The sequence below is a fragment of the Ranitomeya imitator genome, chromosome 2 (assembly GCF_032444005.1).
Source record: "Ranitomeya imitator isolate aRanImi1 chromosome 2, aRanImi1.pri, whole genome shotgun sequence".
Classification (NCBI taxonomy): domain Eukaryota; kingdom Metazoa; phylum Chordata; class Amphibia; order Anura; family Dendrobatidae; genus Ranitomeya; species Ranitomeya imitator.
Genome location: NC_091283.1, coordinates 814,798,654 through 814,821,652, shown reverse-complemented (window position 1 = coordinate 814,821,652; position 22,999 = coordinate 814,798,654). Strand labels below are relative to the sequence as shown.

General features: G+C 41.9%; 1 protein-coding gene across 3 annotated transcripts in view; it reads left to right on the top strand.

Annotated features, from left to right (window-relative positions):
• Positions 1-4,878: 4,878 nt before the first annotated feature.
• Positions 4,879-22,999, top strand: part of DPYSL4 (dihydropyrimidinase like 4) — a 58,517-nt gene continuing 40,396 nt past the window's right edge. For 2 of the 3 annotated variants that reach the window (XR_011318537.1, XM_069753895.1), the window contains exons 1-6: positions 7,308-7,718; positions 17,332-17,420; positions 19,565-19,749; positions 19,954-20,118; positions 20,938-20,999; positions 21,084-21,164. Coding sequence is in view for 2 of the 3 variants with exons in the window: in XM_069753895.1 (XP_069609996.1) it covers positions 7,680-7,718; positions 17,332-17,420; positions 19,565-19,749; positions 19,954-20,118; positions 20,938-20,999; positions 21,084-21,164 (621 nt within the window). In the remaining variant the exon portion in view is untranslated. Of the gene's footprint in view, positions 5,221-7,307; positions 7,719-17,331; positions 17,421-19,564; positions 19,750-19,953; positions 20,119-20,937; positions 21,000-21,083; positions 21,165-22,999 lie in introns of those variants that run through there. The other variant, XM_069753896.1, reaches the window with a different exon arrangement.

The window sequence follows — 22,999 nt, the reverse complement described above, 5'->3', positions numbered from 1 at the left end:
CACTGCCCTGTATATATACACTGCACAGTACCACTGCCCTGTATATATACACTGCACAGTACCACTGCCCTGTATATATACACTGCACTGTTCCACTGCCCTGTATATATACACTGCACAGTACCACTCCTCCTGTATATATACACTGCACAGTACCACTGCCCTGTATATATACACTGCACTGTTCCACTGCCCTGTATATATACACTGCACAGTACCACTGCCCTGTATATATACACTGCACAGGACCACTGCCCTGTATATATACACTGCACAGTACCACTGCCCTGTATATATACACTGCACAGGACCACTGCCCTGTATATATACACTGCACTGTACCACTGCCCTGTATATATACACTGCACAGTACCACTCCTCCTGTATATATACACTGCACAGTACCATCACTCCCCTGTATATATACACTGCACAGTACCACTCCTCCTGTATATATACACTGCACAGTACCACTGCCCTGTATATATACACTGCACAGTACCACTCATCCTGTCCTGTATATATACACTGCACAGTACCACTCCTCCTGTATATATACACTGCACAGTTCCACTGCCCTGTATATATACACTGCACAGTACCACTTCTCCTGTATGTATACACTGCACAGTACCACTGCCCTGTATATATACACTGCACAGTACCACTGCCCTGTATATATACACTGCACTGTACCACTGCCCTGTATATATACACTGCACAGTACCACTCCTCCTGTATATATACACTGCACAGTACCACTGCCCTGTATATATACACTGCACTGTACCACTGCCCTGTATATATACACTGCACAGTACCACTCCTCCTGTATATATACACTGCACAGTACCACTGCCCTGTATATATACACTGCACAGGACCACTGCCCTGTATATATACACTGCACAGTACCACTGCTCCTGTATATATACACTGCACAGTACCATCACTCCCCTGTATATATACACTGCACAGTACCACTGCCCTCTATATATACACTGCACAGTACCACTCCTCCTGTATATATACACTGCACAGTACCACTCATCCTGTCCTGTATATATACACTGCACAGTACCACTGCCCTGTATATATACACTGCACAGTACCACTCCTCCTGTATATATACACTGCACAGTACCACTGCCCTGTATATATACACTGCACAGTACCACTCCTCCTGTATATATACACTGCACAGTACCACTGCCCTGTATATATACACTGCACAGTACCACTCATCCTGTCCTGTATATATACACTGCACAGTACCACTCCTCTTGTATATATACACTGCACAGTACCACTCCTCCTGTATATATACACTGTACAGTACCACTCCTCCTGTATATATACACTGCACAGTACTACTCCTCTTGTGTATATATACACTGCACAGTACCACTCCTCCTGTATATATACACTGCACGGTACCACTCCTCTTGTATATATACACTGCACAGTACCACTGCCCTGTATATATACACTGCACAGTACCACTCCTCCTGTATATATACACTGCACAGTACCACTCATCCTGTATATATACACTGCACAGTACCACTGCCCTGTATATATACACTGCACAGTACCACTCCTCCTGTATATATACACTGCACAGTACCACTCCTCTTGTATATATACACTGCACAGTACCACTGCCCTGTATATATACACTGCTCAGTACCACTCCTCCTGTATATATACACTGCACAGTACCACTGCCCTGTATATATACACTGCACAGTACCACTGCCCTGTATATATACACTGCACAGTACCACTCCTCCTGTATATATACACTGCACAGTACCACTCATCCTGTATATATACACTGCACAGTACCACTGCCCTGTATATATACACTGCACAGTACCACTGCCCTGTATATATACACTGCACAGTACCACTCCTCCTGTATATATACACTGCACAGTACCACTCATCCTGTATATATACACTGCACAGTACCACTCCTCTTGTATATATACACTGCACAGGACCACTGCCCTGTATATATACACTGCACAGTACCACTCCTCCTGTATATATACACTGCACAGTACCACTCATCCTGTATATATACACTGCACAGTACCACTCATCCTGTATATATACACTGCACAGGACCACTGCCCTGTATATATACACTGCACAGTACCACTCCTCCTGTATATATACACTGCTCAGTACCACTCCTCCTGTATATATACACTGCACAGGACCACTGCCCTGTATATATACACTGCACAGTACCACTCCTCCTGTATATATACACTGCTCAGTACCACTCCTCCTGTATATATACTCTGCACAGTACCACTCCTCCTGTATATATACACTGCACAGTACCACTCATCCTGTATATATACACTGCACAGTACCACTCCTCTTGTATATATACACTGCACAGGACCACTGCCCTGTATATATACACTGCACAGTACCACTCCTCCTGTATATATACACTGCACAGTACCACTCATCCTGTATATATACACTGCACAGTACCACTCATCCTGTATATATACACTGCACAGGACCACTGCCCTGTATATATACACTGCACAGTACCACTCCTCCTGTATATATACACTGCTCAGTACCACTCCTCCTGTATATATACACTGCACAGGACCACTGCCCTGTATATATACACTGCACAGTACCACTCCTCCTGTATATATACACTGCTCAGTACCACTCCTCCTGTCCTGTATATATACAATGCACAGTACCACTGCCCTGTATATATACACTGCACAGTACCACTCCTCCTGTATATATACACTGCTCAGTACCACTCCTCCTGTCCTGTATATATACAATACACAGTACCACTGCCCTGTATATATACACTGCACAGTACCACTCCTCCTGTCCTGTATATATACACTGCACACTACCACTCCTCCTGTCCTGTATATATACACTGCACAGTACCACTCCTCCTGTATATATACACTGCACAGTACCACTCCTCCTGTATATATACACTGCACAGTACCACTCCTCCTGTCCTGTATATATACACTGCTCAGTACCACTCCTCCTGTATATATACACTGCACAGGACCACTGCCCTGTATATATACACTGCACAGTACCACTCCTCCTGTATATATACACTGCTCAGTACCACTCCTCCTGTATATATACACTGCACAGGACCACTGCCCTGTATATATACACTGTAGAATTTGCAATAGCTGTCACTCATGTTAGAAGTGAAATCTGGCATTGTACTATACCTAGATTTCTCTGCCGTATCTGGGCATCATGAATCGTGGTATGTGTTAAAGGGGGGGGGGGGGCCCACTGAGACTCTTTTGCCCGGGGCCCTCAAAAACCTGGAGCCAGCCCTGGGGGTGGGTCACCAGGCCGCGGCCGGCGCTGCAGCTGTTTAACGCTATTGACGTGCGGGCCCGCGCCCGCACGTCAATAGTTAACAGCCGCCAGCCAATCTGAGGCTGGCAGCTGACGTCAGTCCCAGTGTGCATGTCGCCGGCGTCTGACATCATTGTCAGTCGCCGGCGAGTGCACGTTTCAGCTGCGTGGAGAGAGCAGGAGCGCGGTCAGGTAAGCAGAACTTGTTTTTTTTGCAGTCCCGATCATGTGATGGTAACATTCACCTGCGAAACAATTTAACTTCTCCATCTGAGGTCTTATTCCTGCTGGGGGGGGGGGGGAGACGCCAAGCTCGGGACCAGCCCCGGGCGGCAAAAGCTCTAGCTACGCCTCTGACGAGCCCACCCCACCTCGATGGGATAGTACGTCTAATGCCAGAAAGGGGTTAAGGAGCTGAAACTCCTAAACCCTTCATCCAATTTTAATCTGGATACCCTCAAATGAAAGCTGAAAGTCTGAACTTCAACTGCATCTGAATTGTTTTGTTTAAAATTCATTGTGGTAATGTCTATAACCAAAATTAGTAAAATGTCTCTGTCCAAATATATATGGACGTAACTGTACATGAATCCATCTATTATCTACAGTATATATCTATCATCTATCTATCTATCTATCTATCTATCTATTATCTATCTATCTATTATCTATCTATCTATTATCTATCTATCTATTATCTATTATCTATCAATCTATTATCTATTATCTATATATTATCTATCTATCTATCTATCTATTATCTATTATCCATATCTATCTATCTATCTATCTATCTATCTATCTATCTATTATCTATCTATTATTATTATTATTATTATTATTTATTTATATAGCACCATTGATTCCATGGTGCAGTACATGAGAAGGGGTTACATACAAGTTACAGATATCACTTACAGTAAACAAACTAACAATGATGGACTGATACAGAGGGGCGAGGACCCTGCCCTTGCGGGCTTACATTCTACAGGATTGTGGGGAAGGAGACAATAGGTTGAGGGATAGATCTATCTATCTATTATCTATCTATCTATCTATTATCTATCATCTATCTATCTATTATCTATCTATCTATTATCTATCTATCTATTATCTATCTATCTATCTATCTATTATCTATCATCTATCTATCTATCTATCTATTATCTATCTATTATCTATCTATGTCTATATATTTATCTATCTATCTATTATCTATCATCTATCTATCTATCTATCTATATCCTCAAGTTAAACACTGTCCAAAATACCTTGTTCAGTTCCAGTCCATTGTTGCAGACAGTGTTATTATTTCAGCACCACACCCTTGGACAGCACTGTCAGCCTTAGATGTAGCTGCCATCTGGGCTATAACCTCAGGGGGTTATGTGACACGTTGTAGACTCTGTCCTTTCCTCAAATTGAGCCTGGCAGACCAAGAAGAGACTTCACTTTGGATTACACTGCAGAGTCACACATCCAGCAGCAATGGCAGAGAGGAGCAGGACTGAGAAAGTAGATGGAGATGTCCCCAGTTACTTTTCTAAGCTGGGTTCTGGCAGCCCTAAGCCCAGGCAGAAGTATGGGGGCATGTTCTGCAATGTGGAGGGGGCATTCGAAAATAAAACTATTAACTTTGATTCCCTGAGTGTCGGGAAGAAAAGTGTCAACGGGAAAGTAGAGGGGTCCGGATCTAGTGCCAGCTCAGGTGGGCGCAGCGAGTCCGGGAGTGAGAGCAGCAGTGTGGGCAGCATGGAGGGGCAAGGCTCGGCGGAGAAGGAGGATGACCGAGGAGATGGACGTGGGCAGAAGAAGACATGGAGCACTCAGGTAAAGGAGAAGCTTCATGGCATAGACAGCACCAAAAGTATCTGATCTATCTGTCTGCTATCTATCATCTATCTATCATCTATCTATTCTCTATCTATAATCTATTATCTATCTATCTATTCTCTATCTATGTATCATCTATCTATAATCTATCTATAATCTATCTATTATCTATCTATCATCTATTATCTATCTATAGATTATTATCTATCTATCTATTATCTATCTATAATCTATCTATTATCTATCTATCTATTATCTATCTATAGATCTATCTATCATCTATTATCTATCTATAGATCTATCTATCTATCCCTCTATCTATCTATCTATCTATCTATCTATAATCTATCTATTATCTATCTATCATCTATCTATTATCTATCTATAATCTCTATCTATCTATCTATCTATCTATCTATCTATCTATCTATCTATCTATTCTCAATCTATCTATCTATAATCTATCTATTATCTATCTATCTATTATCTATCTATAGATCTATCTATCATCTATTATCTATCTATAGATCTATCTATCTATCTATCTATCTATAATCTATCTATTATCTATCTATCATCTATCTATTATCTATCTATCTATCTATCTATCTATTCTCAATCTATCTATCTATCATCTATCTATCTATCATCTATCTATCTATCTATCTATCTATCTATCTATCTATCTATCTATCTATCTATTCTCAATCTATCTATCTATAATCTATCTATTATCTATCTATTATCTATCTATAGATCTATCTATCATCTATTATCTATCTATAGATCTATCTATCTATCTATCTATCTATCTATCTATCTATCTATCTATCTATCTATCTATCTATAATCTATCTATCATCTATCTATTATCTATCTATCTATCTATCTATCTATCTATCTATCTATTCTCAATCTATCTATCTATCATCTATCTATCTATCATCTATCTATCTATCATCTATCTATCTAAAAAAACAAAATAGGAGGCAGCACTCCAATAAATGATGAAAAAAGTGAACTTTATTAGCCCATATGGTGTGGCAATGTTTCGGCTTGAGAAAGGCTGGTCATAGCCACACCATATGGGCTATTAAAGTCCACTTTTTTCATCATTTATTGCAGTGCTGCCTCCTTTTATCTTTTTTATTATTTATACAAATGGATATTTATTTGGAGCACCCTATATTCATCCATACGGTGCTGTTCCATTTTTTCCTTCTATGTATTATCTATCTATCTATCTATCTATCTATCTATCTATCTATCTATCTATCTATCTATCTATTATCTATCATCTATTATCCATCTATCTATTATCTATCTATCTATCTATCTATCTATCTATCTATCTATCTATCTCTATCTATCTATCTATCTCTCTATCTATCTATCTATCTATTATCTATCTATCATCTATTATCCATCTATCTATTATCTATCTATCGTCTATTATCTGTCTATCACATATTTATTTATATGTCAATCTATTATATCATCTCTCCCTTCCATTTTTCTATCTATAATATATATATATATATATATATTAGTATATTCTATCTATCAATCAATCAATCAAAAATCTATCTAAAAAATAAGCAAACTCAAATGGTGCCACATGGGTTAATTAGGTTAATCTACACTTTCTCTTTTGCATATTTTTCGAGTGCTGTCCTTCTTTCTTTCACTGCCTTTATATATATACATTTAGATATATACAATACATGTACAGTATATATGTATATATGTAGATATATATATACACACACACATAACTACACCTGTTCATCCATCCAAATTTGACCCTTTATCTCTATAATTATCTTTCTCACACACTGTATGTTCTGTGTATCCATTATCTTCAATGTATCATATATATATTTATTTATTTTTCTGTATCTTTTATTTTTGTACATCAGAATAGTTGTTGCTTGGTCGATGTCGCCATGTGTAGCTCCCAATCTTTTGTAGTGGTGTCAGGTCTGATCACTGTCAGGTCCCCGGGTCTGTTCCTGCAGATGCAGCAGCAGGTGATGGGTGCATTAACCCACTGAGTGCCGGGCTGGAGGACTGCCTGTGGCAGTGACATAGTGAGGGCCAGCCTTGCAGTGGGCGCTGAGCACTGGCTCGGTGTGCTCGCTCGGGGGCGCTGTGGCTCCAGCAGAGGGCGCAGGGTCATCATCATCATCATCATCCTCATCCTCCTCATCCAGGAGAGCCTTGCCTTTTGTTTGCCCTCCGGTGGGGGGAGGTGGGCTGGCTTCAGGCCCTAGGAGAGGCCCATGGCTGGAGCTTGGAGGATGAGGCTGGCATTGTAATCAAGGATTCGCTGCTGCCAGTGCAGGGGGAGCCACAGAGGCTGCACAACAAAAAGGACACATCCCCCACCATCCATCCAGAGGAGCGGAGCCTGCATCGGGGACCCCTCATCTGCTGGAGGCTCTCACACAGCCAGGATGTCTTACCAAGGAAAGAAGAACATCCCCAGGATCAGTGTAAGCTGCAGGGAGGGGGCAGGTGGGATGATGATGATGATGGATGATGCCTGGCAGAGCTCACACAAGACAGCCATGATAAGTGAGGAGTCAATGTCAGAAGGCCCAGGGACCCCCCAACATTGCCTTCATTTCTGGGGCTGGGTCTGTGCATGCCGTATACTGGTGGAGAGGGCGCACCGTCACCCCGTGCCTACACATAGGCTGCCTGGGCCATAGCATGGGGGATAGCTGGGACTTGTGTTCTTCTTATTGTGGTAATTACTCCCAGCATTTCCTATCATCTCCGCACACATCACACCACACTGCATGTAAATTACCATCACTAATGAGCAAGTATTGAATCTGGGTCACTCAGTGTATTTCCTTCTGATGAATGCAAATAAATCTGTTCAGTCTGTGCTGCAGGATGAGAAGCCGGCAGATTATTTGGCAATTATGTCATTAAATACAGTATTTTGCAGGCAGAAAGGTAATAATAATGAGAGATAATGTACAGGGCAAAGGACGGCACTGGGGAAGAGTCTGGACCCTGATGATACCGAGATGATCCAGCTCCCAGGGAGGAACGATTGTTTACCTCCATGTAGCACATTGTATCGCTGCCATTGCTGAGTTATAGTATTCTGGATGGTGTCCATCTCTGACCTTCCTCCATGGGTTTATCTGCTGCGCCGGCTTTATATTTAGATCGCTTTGTGCTTTTCATGGTAAAAATGTATGAGATCAGAGGAAAGGTTAAATGATGTGGGAGTGTAGGTATATGAGATTGATAGAAAATAGATGCCACACATAAAAATAGATTTTAGATAAAACATATTAGATAGATAATAGATAGATAGATACATAGATAATAGACAGATGATAGATATATAGATAGCTAGAAAGATAGAAAATAGATGATAGATAGATGATAGATATAAAAGATGAGATAGATAGATAATAGTTATATAGATAGAAAATAGATGATAGATAGATGATAGATATAAAAGATGAGATAGATAGATAATAGTTATATAGATAGAAAATAGATGATAGATAGATAGATAATAGATACAGTAGATGGGATATATACCGTAGATAGATGATAGATAATAAATAGATAATAGATTGTGGTATGGTAGATAGATAATAGATGATAAGATAGATTATAGATAATAAATAGATAGATGATAGATAGATAATAGATAAATGATAGGTAGAAGAGATAATAGATAGGAGAGATATTAGATAGACAGATGATAGATAATAGATTAATACATGGTAGATAATACTGATACAGGGGGGCCGGGGCCCTTTTCTACCTTCAAAGTAACAAGCAGGTTTTGTCACATACACATAAAGGGGGGTGCTAAGATGAACTATTGGGCTGCATAGGAACCTTGTACTGTTCTTGCACAGGGGCCCTATTCTGTCTGGGTCCGCCTCTGTGCCAGATAGATAATAAAAAAGATGAGAAAAAATGAGAGATATTAAATAGAAATATATTTAGATAGATATGAGATGATAAAGATAAATAGATATAAGTGAAGCTGCAGACAACTGTATTATTGATCCAGGTGCAGTCCTACAGATCGCCGTTATTCTATGGGGCTGTGCTCACATGTCGCAGCATGGACGACTTTGTTCTGATATTCGGATTGCACTTGGCCATGCACCTCAGTGACATTTGAATGCAGTCTGAATTCCGTGCACTGACATGATGGAAAAGATGGAGAATTTTTTTCTCCATCTTCTCTAATCCAAGAGAAACAGAGCACACTATGTCGACGCTGATCAGAGTTTGATCAGAGCATGAGTTGCATAATCGGCCCTAGTCTCTCAGATGAGAAAATGCACGCGCGTTTGTCCCTAGCCTAAAATAGATAGAAAATAGATAGATGATAGATAGATAATAGAAATGAGATAGATGGATAGATAGATAGATAATAGAAATGAGATAGATGGATAGATAGATAGATAGATAGATAGATAGATAGATAGATAGATAGATAGATAGATTGAGGGTGCTGAATTCAAATCTGATCTTATAATTTCTCTATCACATCACGTTTTTGCCCTATAGGTATATAGCCCATTTTCATGAATTCCATGATAAATATAAGTAGTGTATGAAAAGTGCCGGTTTATACGGATCACTAAGGTAAATTTAGTTTTCATTTAGTCTCCCAATAAATGTGAGAATATCTTTATTTTCTTTGAACATGTATAATTCCCATTTGTTATGATAACACCCTTGTTTTCTGTGCTACTGGGACAGTAGAGCTACAGCAGAGCATTGGGTGAAAACTGAATGGCCTCAGCGACAGAGTTTGGCTTCTGGTGATAAGAATGTCATCCATGATCCTCTAGTGGATAGGAAGGACATTGTGTTTCCTCCCTTACACATAAAACTTGTATTGATGAAGCAGTTCGTCAGAGCTCTCAATCACAGTGGAGCATGCTTTAACTATATATGTTCAACTTTTGCTGGTCTTAGTGAAGAGAAGAAAAAGGCTGGAATATTTGATGGACCTCCAATAAGAACACTTATGAGAGACCCAAATGTTATCACATCAATGAATGAGACAGAAGAAAGAGCTTGGAGGCATTTTGTAATGTGGTGCAGTATTTTCTAGGGAATAACAAAGCAGACAACTATGAAGAGATTGTGGAAGAGCCACTAATGAGTCTGCGAAATCTTGGATGGAGAATGAGGATCAAGATTCACTATTTACACGGCAATTTGGACTTTTTTCCAGAGAACCTTGGGGATGTGAGCGAGGAACAAGGGGAGCTTTTCCATCAGGACATTAAAACAATGGAAGAACGGTATCAAGGCCGGTGGGACTCACATATGATGGCGACTATGGCTGGAGCTTGATGAGAGACAACCCAGAAGCCGTACGTCACAGATAATAACTGCCATTTGTCATTCATCTATGTGCCATATATGTGTTTTTATATTTTGTAGTTTAATTCTGTAAGTATATTTGATTTGCTGTACATAGACTTTGCAATCTTTGCTATTCCTTGATTAAAAATATACAAAATGTAGTACCGAAAATCATGTGTTTTTATCATAAAACAGAAGTAATTTTCATCAAAAATTGAAAATATCTCGAAATTCTGATGTGATAGCCCAAAAACGGAGTTCATATTCGTAATCAGCAGCCAAAATTGACTTAAAATATGTTTTAAAACCTTTTGCCAGAAAAATTGCGTTGACCAGTGTAATAGATAGATAATAGATAAATAGATAGATAGAAATGAGATAGATAATCTTAATATATACTTACCTTGTAATGTCTTCACATCCTGTTCCGTCCAAATGTGTCCGGATCCCAGAATTCCAAGCGGCGGAAGTTCACCGACCTCCATATTGGGACACCCAAGTGATGGGTGTCTCAATATGGAAACTGCTGGTGGTACCAGCCTCTTGCGCGGTACCACCAGCAGAACACTGTCGCACCACACACACACTCACACACACACACTGTATACACCGTGCGCTCCACACACACACACACACACTGTATACGCCGTATGCACCACACACTGTATACGCCGTATGCACCACACACACAAACACACTGTATACGCCGTATGCACTATAAAGGCACAGATGATTGACCTTGTGGAGACCAAAACATCCAACACCGCGGAGTCACCATCACGTGTTTCTCAACGCAGGGATCCAGAACACTGCCCCCAAATATGCAAATGCATGTAGAGGAGCTGCGGAGACACCATCACGTGTTTCTCAACGCAGGCAGTGAATAGCCAGGCCTTTCACCGGGAAGGAACAACCACCTATGCCAAGCATGGTATCCATGTGGATGGATACCATGCTTGGCATAGGTGGTTTTCCTTTATTGGATGTTTTCCTTTATTGGATGCTGCCCTTCCCTTGGTTGTTCCTTCCCGGGGAAAGGCCTGGCTATTCACTGCCTGCGTTGAGAAACACATGATGGTGTCTCCGCAGTTCCTCTACATACGCCGTATGCACCACACACACAAACACTCTGTATACGCCGTATGCACCACACACACAAATACTGTATACGGCATATGCAGCCTCTTTCACTGTACCACCAGCAGAACACCATCACACACACACACACACAAACAAACACACACACACACTGTATACGCCGTATGCACCACACTCACAAACACACTGTATACGCCATACGCAGCCTCTTTCATGGTACCACCAGCGGAACACCGTTGCACCACACACACACTCACACACACACACTGTATAAGCTGTACGCACCACATACACACTATATATGCTGTATGCACCACACACACACACTGTATATGCCGTATACACCACACACAAAAACACACTGTATACGCCATACGCAGCCTCTTGCACAGTACCACCACCGGAACACCATCGCGAACACGCCGCCGCTGGGATCAGCCGAATGATTCATTGACCGCTGCCACAAAGATGGCGGCGGTCTGATTTACTACGCCTGCTCAAATGCGGTGCAGGCGCAGTGAATCATTCGGCTGATCCCGGTGGCAGATGCGCGATGTGTCTACAGGCAGAGGAAGGCGGTCACATTAAAGGGGTTTTCCCACGAACAAAAGTTCATTTTAAAAATTGTCTATGTCTGACCGTGTACGAGAGCACATGGGGTACACAGGTCAAAGAAGAGATGACATGAGAGGAGAAGACAGCAGATGGGGGAGAGAGAAAGTGCACAGGGGTGAGAGAGACAGCACAGGGGGAGACAAACAGGACAGCAGATGAGGGGAGAACACAGCACAGGATGGAGAGAGACAGCAGACAAGGGGGATAGCGCATGGGGTAGACAGGTGAAAGAAGAGAGCACAGACGGGAGAAGTCAGCACATGGGGAAAGAGAGAGTGGATAGGTGGGTGAGCACATGGGGGGAGAGATTCTCAACACTGCAAAGCCTGCCCCCATCGTGACATTACCGCCCTCCTGATGTGATAGCATCGGGCCTCCATCTAGTAGATAGAGAGATGATGGATAGATACCGTAGATAACACATAAATACATAGATACAGGGGGTGGACATATCATTGATGCAGCCACACAGGGGCAAGCAGATTCTCTCATAGACACGGCTATTGGACTGCAATGGGCCCTTACTTTGTTCTTACACAGGGGCCCTTTTCTATCTGTGTCCGTCTTTGCATGGATGATAGATATGACAGAAAAATAGATACATAGATGAAAGATAGATAATAAATATACAAAACAGAAGACAAAGCACAAATCCAATGTATAGTGATTGCCTGCGCTTGATGGATTATTTATCGATGGATACATAAATATTTGATAAGATATACTCTACAGTATAAACATATAATTATCGTACAAATGTAAGGGGGAGAAACTAACCAGGTTTGCCTCAATCGTAACGGGTCCGGAACCGTCGGGTCTGTCAGCTAGGACACAGGGTAGAGGGCTTGGGGTGCCCGTGTGCGCGAGAGAAGGGGGCATGGCTAAGCAGACTGTTAATGCGCGTGCGCAGGTGAGCCCTGTCAGAGTAGATCAGCTGTGAGGCGACGGAGCGGCGCTGACTGGAGCTGAGGACGAGCAGACGCTCTGACAGGAAACGACCGACGGGTTCCCGCTGACACACCACAGATAACGCTGTCCTCACTAACTCCGCTGTCCCCGCTTACATCGCGGACCTTTAAGAGACTGCTGACTCAGCCGACGACGCTGACAGGACCGCCCCGGCCAGGAGTACTGACCATGAGAGGCAAGGTCTGTGTACGGGATACAGGCCCTCATCGGTGCGGCACAGCGGACCGAGCTGGCATTATAGAGTGTGTCGGGACAGTGTCACAGGGTCCGGCAGTGTAGGGACTCTCACCGCTGAGGGAAGAGACTATTCCTCCTTACTCCCTTCATCCATTGGGGCCATTGCCCGTGATAATACCACAGATTATCACCGCCATCGCCAGGTTCACCAGAGGACATCGCCACTGCCAGAACCACCAGAGGACACCGCCATCATCAGGACCACAGGAGGACACTTAACGCCAGGGAGGAAGTTTCCCCCATTTTCTCCTCAGAACTGTGACAGATCCCTTTCTGTCACGTAATCTAAACGTCCTCAGTCACCGGCAGGAGCACACCCGTGGCTGATGTCCAAAGTTTTAAGAGTATTATTCTCCCCTGTTCGTTAAAAAACCTTCCCCCCTATTAGTTCTCTCTATATGAGGTATAACCTTGCTCCTTCTGTACATATCTCCCTGCCAGGAGTAACTACTGTGCATTAAACCCCTTGTTAACCCTTGGTCTGCCTCCTGTCCGTCACTGCATCCCGCAGCCTGCTTATACATTCATACAGCTATAAGGGAAAGCAAGCGAAGCGTGTGATGTACACAGGGAGTCCGATTCTGTACCGGAAGACCACAAAGTCGTAATATTGATGGCCACTCGGATGGGACATTTAGCCATGCGCCTGAGGCATTATAGGGAACCTGTCTCCAGGTTTTTGCCACCTAAACTGAGAGCAGCATAATGTAGAGAAAAAGACCCTCAAAAATTTGTCACTTTATTAGGCTGCTTGTTGTAGTATTAATAAAAACAAAATCACAGTTTTATCAGCAGGAGATTATCACCAGAGAACTAGTAAACCTGCTGATGTTTAGTTCTCCCCCTCCCCCACCACTGACTGGTTGCTTTCTGCCTATACACAGTGTACACACCTGCTGACAGATTCCTTTTTATTAATAGGATTTTTGACCTGTGCCAAAAAGATCGCACGCTCATTAAAAGGGGTTCTTCCGATTCACATAATGTTTGGTCCAAATTGCGTTTTATTAAAAAATAAACTGCGCGGTGCTCCCCTTCCCTGAGTTGACTGGCGAGTTTCGGTCGCTGCTCCAGGTGTTTGGCACTGGATGCAACACTGAATCAATCAGTGAGCTCAGTGTAGATGGAACAACCCCACCGGAGCCGCTGAGCTCACTGATTGCCTCCTGTGCTGCGGACGACACGTCAGCGCCGCAGCCAATGCTAGACACCAGGAGCCGCGCTGGAGACTCGCCAGTGGACCCGGAAACAATGTGATTTGTTATTTTTCAACAAACTGCATTATCTGAAAGGGAACAACCCCATTAAATACATCAATGTGATTCAGTAGGGTGGCTGCTAATATTCATGTGCCGAGCATGAAGTAGACATCTAATATTATTCCTAGTGGCTTTTGATTTTTTATATATATATATATATATATATATATATATATATATATATATGGAAAGTCATATGAGAAAAATCATAAATATTCATAACATACAAATATGTCACAATTACGCCCCCTCTTTGTGTCTTTGGAACTGCCCACCTTACCCCAGCTAGAGCCCCACACACATATGCGCATGCGCACTTATACTGGCTGTGCTGGCCATGCTTAACCTCAATAGATCAATGGAAATTATTTGGTTGTGCGGTCCACGTCTTTTATTCTACAGCTATAGAGTATATTACAAAGTAACTTATTTTCATGTACACTATTGATTTATCAAATAAACATTTAAATAATGGTCACTTTTTAAGGCTCCTATATACAGATGAAAGTCATCCTAGCTAGCTGATTTCAGGGGCACCAACAAACCAGCATGGTGGCTCAGTAGTTAGCACTGTGGCTGGGGTCCTAGGTTCAAATCTATAAGGAGATTGTATGTTTTCCCTGTGTTTCCCCACGTTTCCTCCGGGTTCTCCTGTTTCCCCACATTTCCTCCGGGTTCTCCTGTTTCCCCACGTTTCCTCCGGGTTCTCCTGTTTCCTCCCACACTCCACGGACATATTGATATGGAGTATAGATTGTGAGTCCCAATGGGGACAGTGATGATAATGTCTGTAAAGTGCTGCGGAATATGATGGCGCTATATAGCAAATAATAAACCATCAAATGTTTGTGGGACCTCCAGACTCTGTGATTTGAGATGATCAGGCGGCTTGACATTTTGTTCTGCCGACTGTTTAGACGATATCAGCATCCAGAAAGATCACATGAGCATATGACCAGGCTGAATACTGGGGTGTCAGGAGAGATGGCTGTCTGCTCGTTTATTCAGTCCTCTCCAATCAATATTACTGATGCTTTTGCCCAAATTTTCTGCAGTTTCTTCAACTTTCTTGACATTGGATACTGGCTTGATTCCCCAAGGTTGACCAATTTTGACAAAGAACATTGCAATACATTCAAAACGCGTCACTCTCTGTCCCACTGCTCTGAATGTAATTTTTATTATTAATATGAAATAGAATAATTTTTTTTTTTGCCAGGAGCTGGAATACTTTAACAATTTCTTTTTGTTCACCATGGCCAAATATTACCACACAAATAAACCTCAATCTGTGATTAAAGACACAGCCTTTTCCTAAACTTAACTACTCCATCTTTGGCTTTCTTCAAAATTCATCCTGTGTTCCATACGCTCAGTGGGAGTTTAGTATAACGGTTTATCACTCATCAAGATACACAAAGATGTCTAAAGCTGCACCTCCTGGATCTATGGAGAAATGTGCAGTGGAGTTAAAAGGGTTTCCCCATTAACAAAGTTCATTTTAATCAATAGATCTTGGAATAATAATAATTTACACAATTGGATGTGTTTAAATAAAATGTTCCTGTGCCGAGATAATCTTATAAATGTTCCCCTGCTGTGTACTGTCTAACCATGCAGGAACATGGTCTGATCATGCCACATCTCCTGGGCAGGGGAGGAAGCAAAAGAGTATACTGACAGGACAGCAGGGGATGGCAAATAATTCTTTCTTTGAGGTGAAACATTTTTTTAAAAAACAGGCAGGGAAATGCTTTATCTCACATAAAGAATCAGCTGTGATTCCGTGCTGTAATGTCTCTTTACTCTTTTGCTTCCTCCCCTGCCCAGGAGCTGTGGTATGATCAGACCATGTTCCTGCACGGTCAGACACAGCCATTACACAGTACACAGCAGGGGCACATTTATAAGATTATCTCAGCACAGGAACATTTTTTTTAATCACATCCAATTGTGGAAATTATTATTATTCCAATATATATTAATTATAATCAATGTTAAAATTTGCAGTGTTCGTGGGAAAACCCCTTTAACCATTTTACGACATCGGTCGTAATAGTACGCCGATGTCGGACTCCCCCTGTTTGGTGCGGGCTCCGGTGCTGAGCCAACACCTTTCACCACTTAAATAATGGCAGGTCATTTTTAGCATTTAGTGAACATGGTAAAAAAAACAAAACAAAAAAAAAACTGTGGAATTACACTTTTTTGCAATTTCACCACACTTGAAAATTATCCCCCATTTCCAAGTACATGATATGTTAAAACCGATGATGTCATTCAAAAGTACATCACTTCCCGCAAAAAACAAGCCCTCACATGGCCATATTGACGGTAAAATAAAAAAAGTTATGGCTCTGGGAGGAAGGGTCGCAAAAACGGAAATACCTTTGGTTGGGAATTACCTGACTCATGTCATGTGATAGATTTTCGTGACATAGTCTTTGTTACCTGTGTAAAGTTTTTGCAGTCCACACATTATGTGCGTGTGTTCCACTCTTGGAATGTTGGGCTGGACGACCTCCTGTATATTATCTTTGTTTTTTTTTTTCTTCTGCAGAGTGACAGACTTCTGATCAAAGGAGGGAAGATTGTAAATGATGACCAGTCATTCTGTGCAGGCATATACATTGAAGATGGCTTAATAAAGTAAGTTTTGCTATGCTGAGTAAGGTTTGTCTTTATTGCAGTATTATTCCAAAGCAAATATGAAAGTCGCCCCGCTATTTTTTTTTCTCTTTTTATTTGCTTATATGCATGTATTGTGGGCTAAAATTCATATTTGCAATTGTGTTTCATTAAACATTTTGCCTTGTAAAGACTTTGCGTTGCGGTGTCTACTACTGGCTGCAGAATGAGTTAACTGAGAATCCAACAGTGAGCTTGTTCTGACAGTCTCATTGAAAGTTTCTAGCTCAGGTATCTATCTTTTTTTCAAGCTTTTCTTAACTGATTTATGATCACAGACTACATTGAGGTTGAATGGAGCGTGGAGACCATGGGGCTGTATTAGCCACATGGTGCTAAATTTTCAGTTAAAACCAATTGAAATAAAATTCTTAGCCCCAAATATACGCATTTAAGTAAAAATCTTCATTCCTTGATGTCCTCTTCTGGTCTTCACGCCGCGGCTGCGGCGCAGGCGTACTTTATCTGCCCTGTTGAGTGCAGAGCAAAGTACTGCAGTGCGCAGGTGCTGGGCCTCTCTGACCTTTCCGGCGCCTGCGCACTGCAGTACTTTGCTCTGCTCTCAACAGGGCAGACAAAGTACGCCTGCGCCGGAGCCGTGGCGTGAAGACCAGAAGAGGACGTCATGGAATGAAGATGGGAGGCGCTGTTTCGGACCTGAGACACCCATCGGAGCAGGATCGCCTCTGGGTGAGTATAATCTAACCTCTTTTTCTCCTCTTTCAGGATACATCGGCGGCTTATCTACAGCATTACAGAATGCTGTAGATAAGCCCCTGATGACGGTGAGCTTACCTCACCATCGATTTTGGGGGTGACAGGTTCCCTTTAAGATAGTGCAGTTATCATATTATCTAGCACTGTATGCTTACAATTGATCATTTTGACTTTCTACCCAGCTAATTCTTCTCTTTTCCATTAGGTCTATGACGTGATTAAAATCAGACTAGCTGAAGAAGCTCTATATAGAAACAGGAGGTCAATTTTCCATGTATGAGTCATAAGTCACTGCAGGGGGAGGAGGAGGGAAAATCTGGGTCACGAGGTGAAGAAGGGAATGATAAATGCAGGGACAAGAGACTTCCTGTACATACATAGAGCAGAGAAAAGAGAAGAATTAGCTGGGTAGAAAGGCAAAGTGAGCAATTGTAAGAACCCAGTGCTATATAATATGACGATTGCAATATATTTAGAGGATATAAACTTTGATAGGAGCAGGAGGATTATGAAAAGTGCTTCTTTAAGTAACTTCGGAATAAAGTCTTTCTCACAACAGTCCGTTTTTACCTGTAGTATAAAATCAATGCCCTAATTAGTGCTTGTGGATGCTATTGCATCTAAGGCCTCATTCAGAGGTCCAATTTTCTCATACGAGTGATATCTGTGTTTTCGCGGATAGCGCTCCTATCCCTGATAGTCTATGGGGCCATTTGCATGTCCGGACTGAATGGTCGGCGGAAAAAATTGAAAATTCATGTCAGATTTTGATCTGAGGATTGGATCAAAATTGGTAATGCGGTCTGTGAAAAAATTGGACCGCACTGAGATGACATCTGAGTGAGGTCCAATTTTCATGGACTGTCACAAAGAAGATGGTAGAGAAACTTTTTTGTTGTTGTTATTTTTCTTCACGTACTAGAAAGACTGATCAAACACTCTGATCAAACTCTGATGAAAAAACATCAGTCCATTATTGTCATACGTGAGAAAAACGGACGTCTGAATGAGTTGCAACACCGTGGGTAGGAAGAGGTGGAATGGAACATGAAGTCTATGGCGCTGACGGAAATTGCTGAGAGTTTTGCTCTATAGAACTAGCAAATACTCATCATAAAGCCTTTCTATCTCCAACACTGGCAACTGGATATCCGATGAAGGCCACGAAGACCAAATTGGATTATTTCTTAAAAATAATGATTAAATGATATCAATTCTATCTGCATTATATCCTTCATTATCATCTTGACTGACACAATAGAAGACTGGAGATAGGAAAAAAGTTTTTAGAAAACTCAACTGTGGTCATGGAAAATCATGTTCAAGGTTTTCAATAAACCACCTTTTTGCTTTTGGACTCTTTTTAGTTGTTAGTTTTTATTATGCAGGCAAATTGGAGAAAATCTGATTGTTCCTGGTGGAGTGAAGACCATCGATGCTCACGGTTTGCTGGTTATTCCTGGAGGAATAGATGTCCACACAAGACTACAGATGCCAGTTTTGGGAATGACAGGTGCTGACGACTTCTTCCAAGGAACAAAAGCGGCTCTGTCAGGAGGCACTACGATGATAAGTGAGTACACGGCAGAAACTAATATGGATTGTCAATTATTATTCTACAGTATATATATAAAGGTGATCATAAAATCCAAAGCATGGGCCATTTTTGGGCCACAAGGCACCATATTCTTTCCTGGAAATATTGCATTAAATAAAAAATGTAAATATTATAAATAGAAAACTAATGCATCCATTTTGTATCTACGTATTGTTCTAGTTGACCATGTGTTCCCTGATGTTGGAATGAACTTAGTTTCTGCTTACGATCAATGGAGAGAATGGGCGGATGGGAAGGTGTGCTGCGATTACTCTCTCCATGTAGACATCACCTACTGGCATGAGAGTCTGAAAGAAGAGATGGAGGCGTTAGTAAAGGACAAAGGTACGTATGACGGCCTGATATTGGGTGCTGATTAGTGATGAGCGAATATACTCATTACTTGAGATTTCCCGAGCATGCTCAGGGGTCCTCCCGAGTATTTTTTAGCGCTCGGAGATTTAGTTTTTCTTGCCACAGCTGAATGATTTACATCTGTTAGCCAGCATAAGTACATGTGGGGATTCCCTAGCAACCAGGCAACCCCCACATGTACTCAGCCTGGCTAATAGCTGTAAATCATTCAGCTGCGGCAAGAAAAACTAAAACTCCGAGCACTAAAAAATACTCGGAGGACCCCCGAGCATGCTCGAGAAATCTCGAGTAACGAGTATATTCGCTCATCACTAGTGCTGATAGTAAGACCTAAGTCTGAATCTAGCGGTGGGTTCTTGTAAAGTCTCATCGGAGGAGGAGATGGACAATCCAGAGTCCTTCTCATTTTGGACATGTAAGCCCTATGGCCCATCTTTTTTTTAAGTCCCTTTATTCTTTGACTTGATGCTTATTTTGCGCCATCAAAATAGCTCCATTGAGTCATGAATTTTGCACAAAATTGTCTTTTTGTCTTTCTTTAACTGGTTATAGGATAAAGTCGCACATTACTCAGAATTTTGTGAAAAGTGCTGCAAAATAAATGTCTTACATATAATCGCCCCTGGCGAGGAGTTGCGGCAAATTTTAAGACTTTTCTTTTAAAAAGTCACTTTTCATGAATCTGTTGAAAATATCTGGAAAAGGCACATTGATTAGTGCAGTTTTTCTATTCTTGACACTTTATAATAATTTGATTTCTCATTAAATCCTCATTCACTTTTTCTTAAGGTGTGAATTCCTTTCTTGTCTTCATGGCGTACAAGGACCGATACCAGTGCACGGATGCTCAGGTACAGTCTCGTCAAACCATTAACGTAGCTGCTGTATTTTGTATCTTCTCAGCAGCCTGAATGTCATGTTTGATCTGTCCACAGATGTATGAGATTTTCAGCATTATTCGTGATCTAGGAGCCATAGCGCAGGTTCACGCTGAGAACGGGGACATTATTGAAGAGGTACTGTAATCCATGGGGATCTAATGTAGGAACCTCTTGCATCGTCTGTTGTATGGAGATGTAAGCCCTGGGACAGACTTTTCGGGGTGGGCAGCAATATCAAGATTTCAGTTTCATGTGGGGTTGCAAGTGTATAAAATGGCGTTATTACCTTGACTCAAGAGCGACCTCAATATTTCATTATGTAGGAAAAACTTGTGAGCAACTTGTTATGTTCACACAATGTCAACCAAGTTCTTTTTTTACACAAAGGGACACATTAATGAGATGACAGCTCTTCGATGAGTGTGGGTCTTACTGGTGGCTCCTCAGTGGCGGAGTAGCCTTAAAGTTCTGCACTAATAAAAGACAAAAGAATTACACAAAAGCTTAACAAATGGAGTATAAGGACATGCAAAATGGTGAGCACCCTAAATCCAGCAATTATCAGAACAGGTTACTTGTGTCTCCTGATTTCCTGATTAAACACCACAGTCTGAATGGAGCAGCAGATCACATATCAGTCTATAGCACTGACGAGGTTTCTTCATTACCATCATTCTTGAATCGAGCGTCAGTGCCCACGAGTGACCAGATGTTCTATTCAACACCCTTGGGAAAACCATAATTGAAAGATTCTATAAACTAGTTATAATTATTACCGATCCAGTAGATACCCTACATGGACAAACGTATTGTGTCACTTTCACGTTACACCTAGAGGACCTCCTATTGTACATACATAGGCATTACTGCAGAGTTGGTTCCTGTTCCTAAAACAGCTCTCACTCTTTTGGGAAGACTTTCCACAAGAACTTGGAGGTGTCTGTTGGAATTTCTGCCTATTCCTCCAGAAGAACATTGTTGAGGTTAGATACTGATTTTTGGGAGAGACCAGGCTCACAATGTCCAATCTAGTTAATCCAAAAAGTATTGCATGGTGTTGAAGTCTGGGCTCTGTGTGGCCGGTCATGTTCTTCTACACTATACTCATCCAGCCATGGCTTTATGGACCTAGTCTACAGGGCACAGTCATGGGGAATAGAAAAGGACCTTCTCCAAACTGTTCCCACAAAGCTGGAGGTAATTGTTCCAAATATGTTGTATGATGAAGTATTAAGATTTCCCTTCACTGGAACTAATGAGCCCAGGTCAACCCCTAAAAACATCCCCATAGTATTATCCCTTCTCCACCAAACTGTACACCTGGCACAACGCGGTCAGGCGGGTAACGTTTTCCTCGAATAACCAGGCCAAAAGTCATCAATCAGACACCAGGTAGAGAAGTGTGACCCGTCACTGCACAGAACATGTTTAGTACACCACTCCATCCGACTCTTGGCATTGTGCTTGGTGATGTATGGCTGCATGCAGCTGCTTGGCCATAAAGGCTGATATTAATTCCAGAGGAGGTTTGGACTCTGTAGTTATAGAGTCAGCAGAGCGGTGTTGATTTTTCTGTCCTCTGCTCCTCAGCACTCAGTGATCCCGCTCTAATATTACAGGGTGTCCACTTCATGCCTGAGTTGCTGCTTTTTCTTCAACTTCTGTATAATCAGTCACAAGTGAGGAGGAAAGAAATGGTGTGAACGGACTTGTTACATCCGTAACTCCTATTACGGGACCGCGCTGGTATCAGTGAGCTCTGCACCACCAGCCATTCTGTCACGCCTTACTAAAGGCAGATGGCAAGTGAGGGGCTGGAGATTATACACTGGGGGAGATGGGCTGGATGTTATACACCGGGGAGGCGGTGAGGTGCCAGAGGTTACACACTGGGGGCAAGGGGATGGATGGTGTATGCCGGGGGCAATGGCTTGGATTTTATACACCAGTGGTGAGGGCCTGGATGTTAT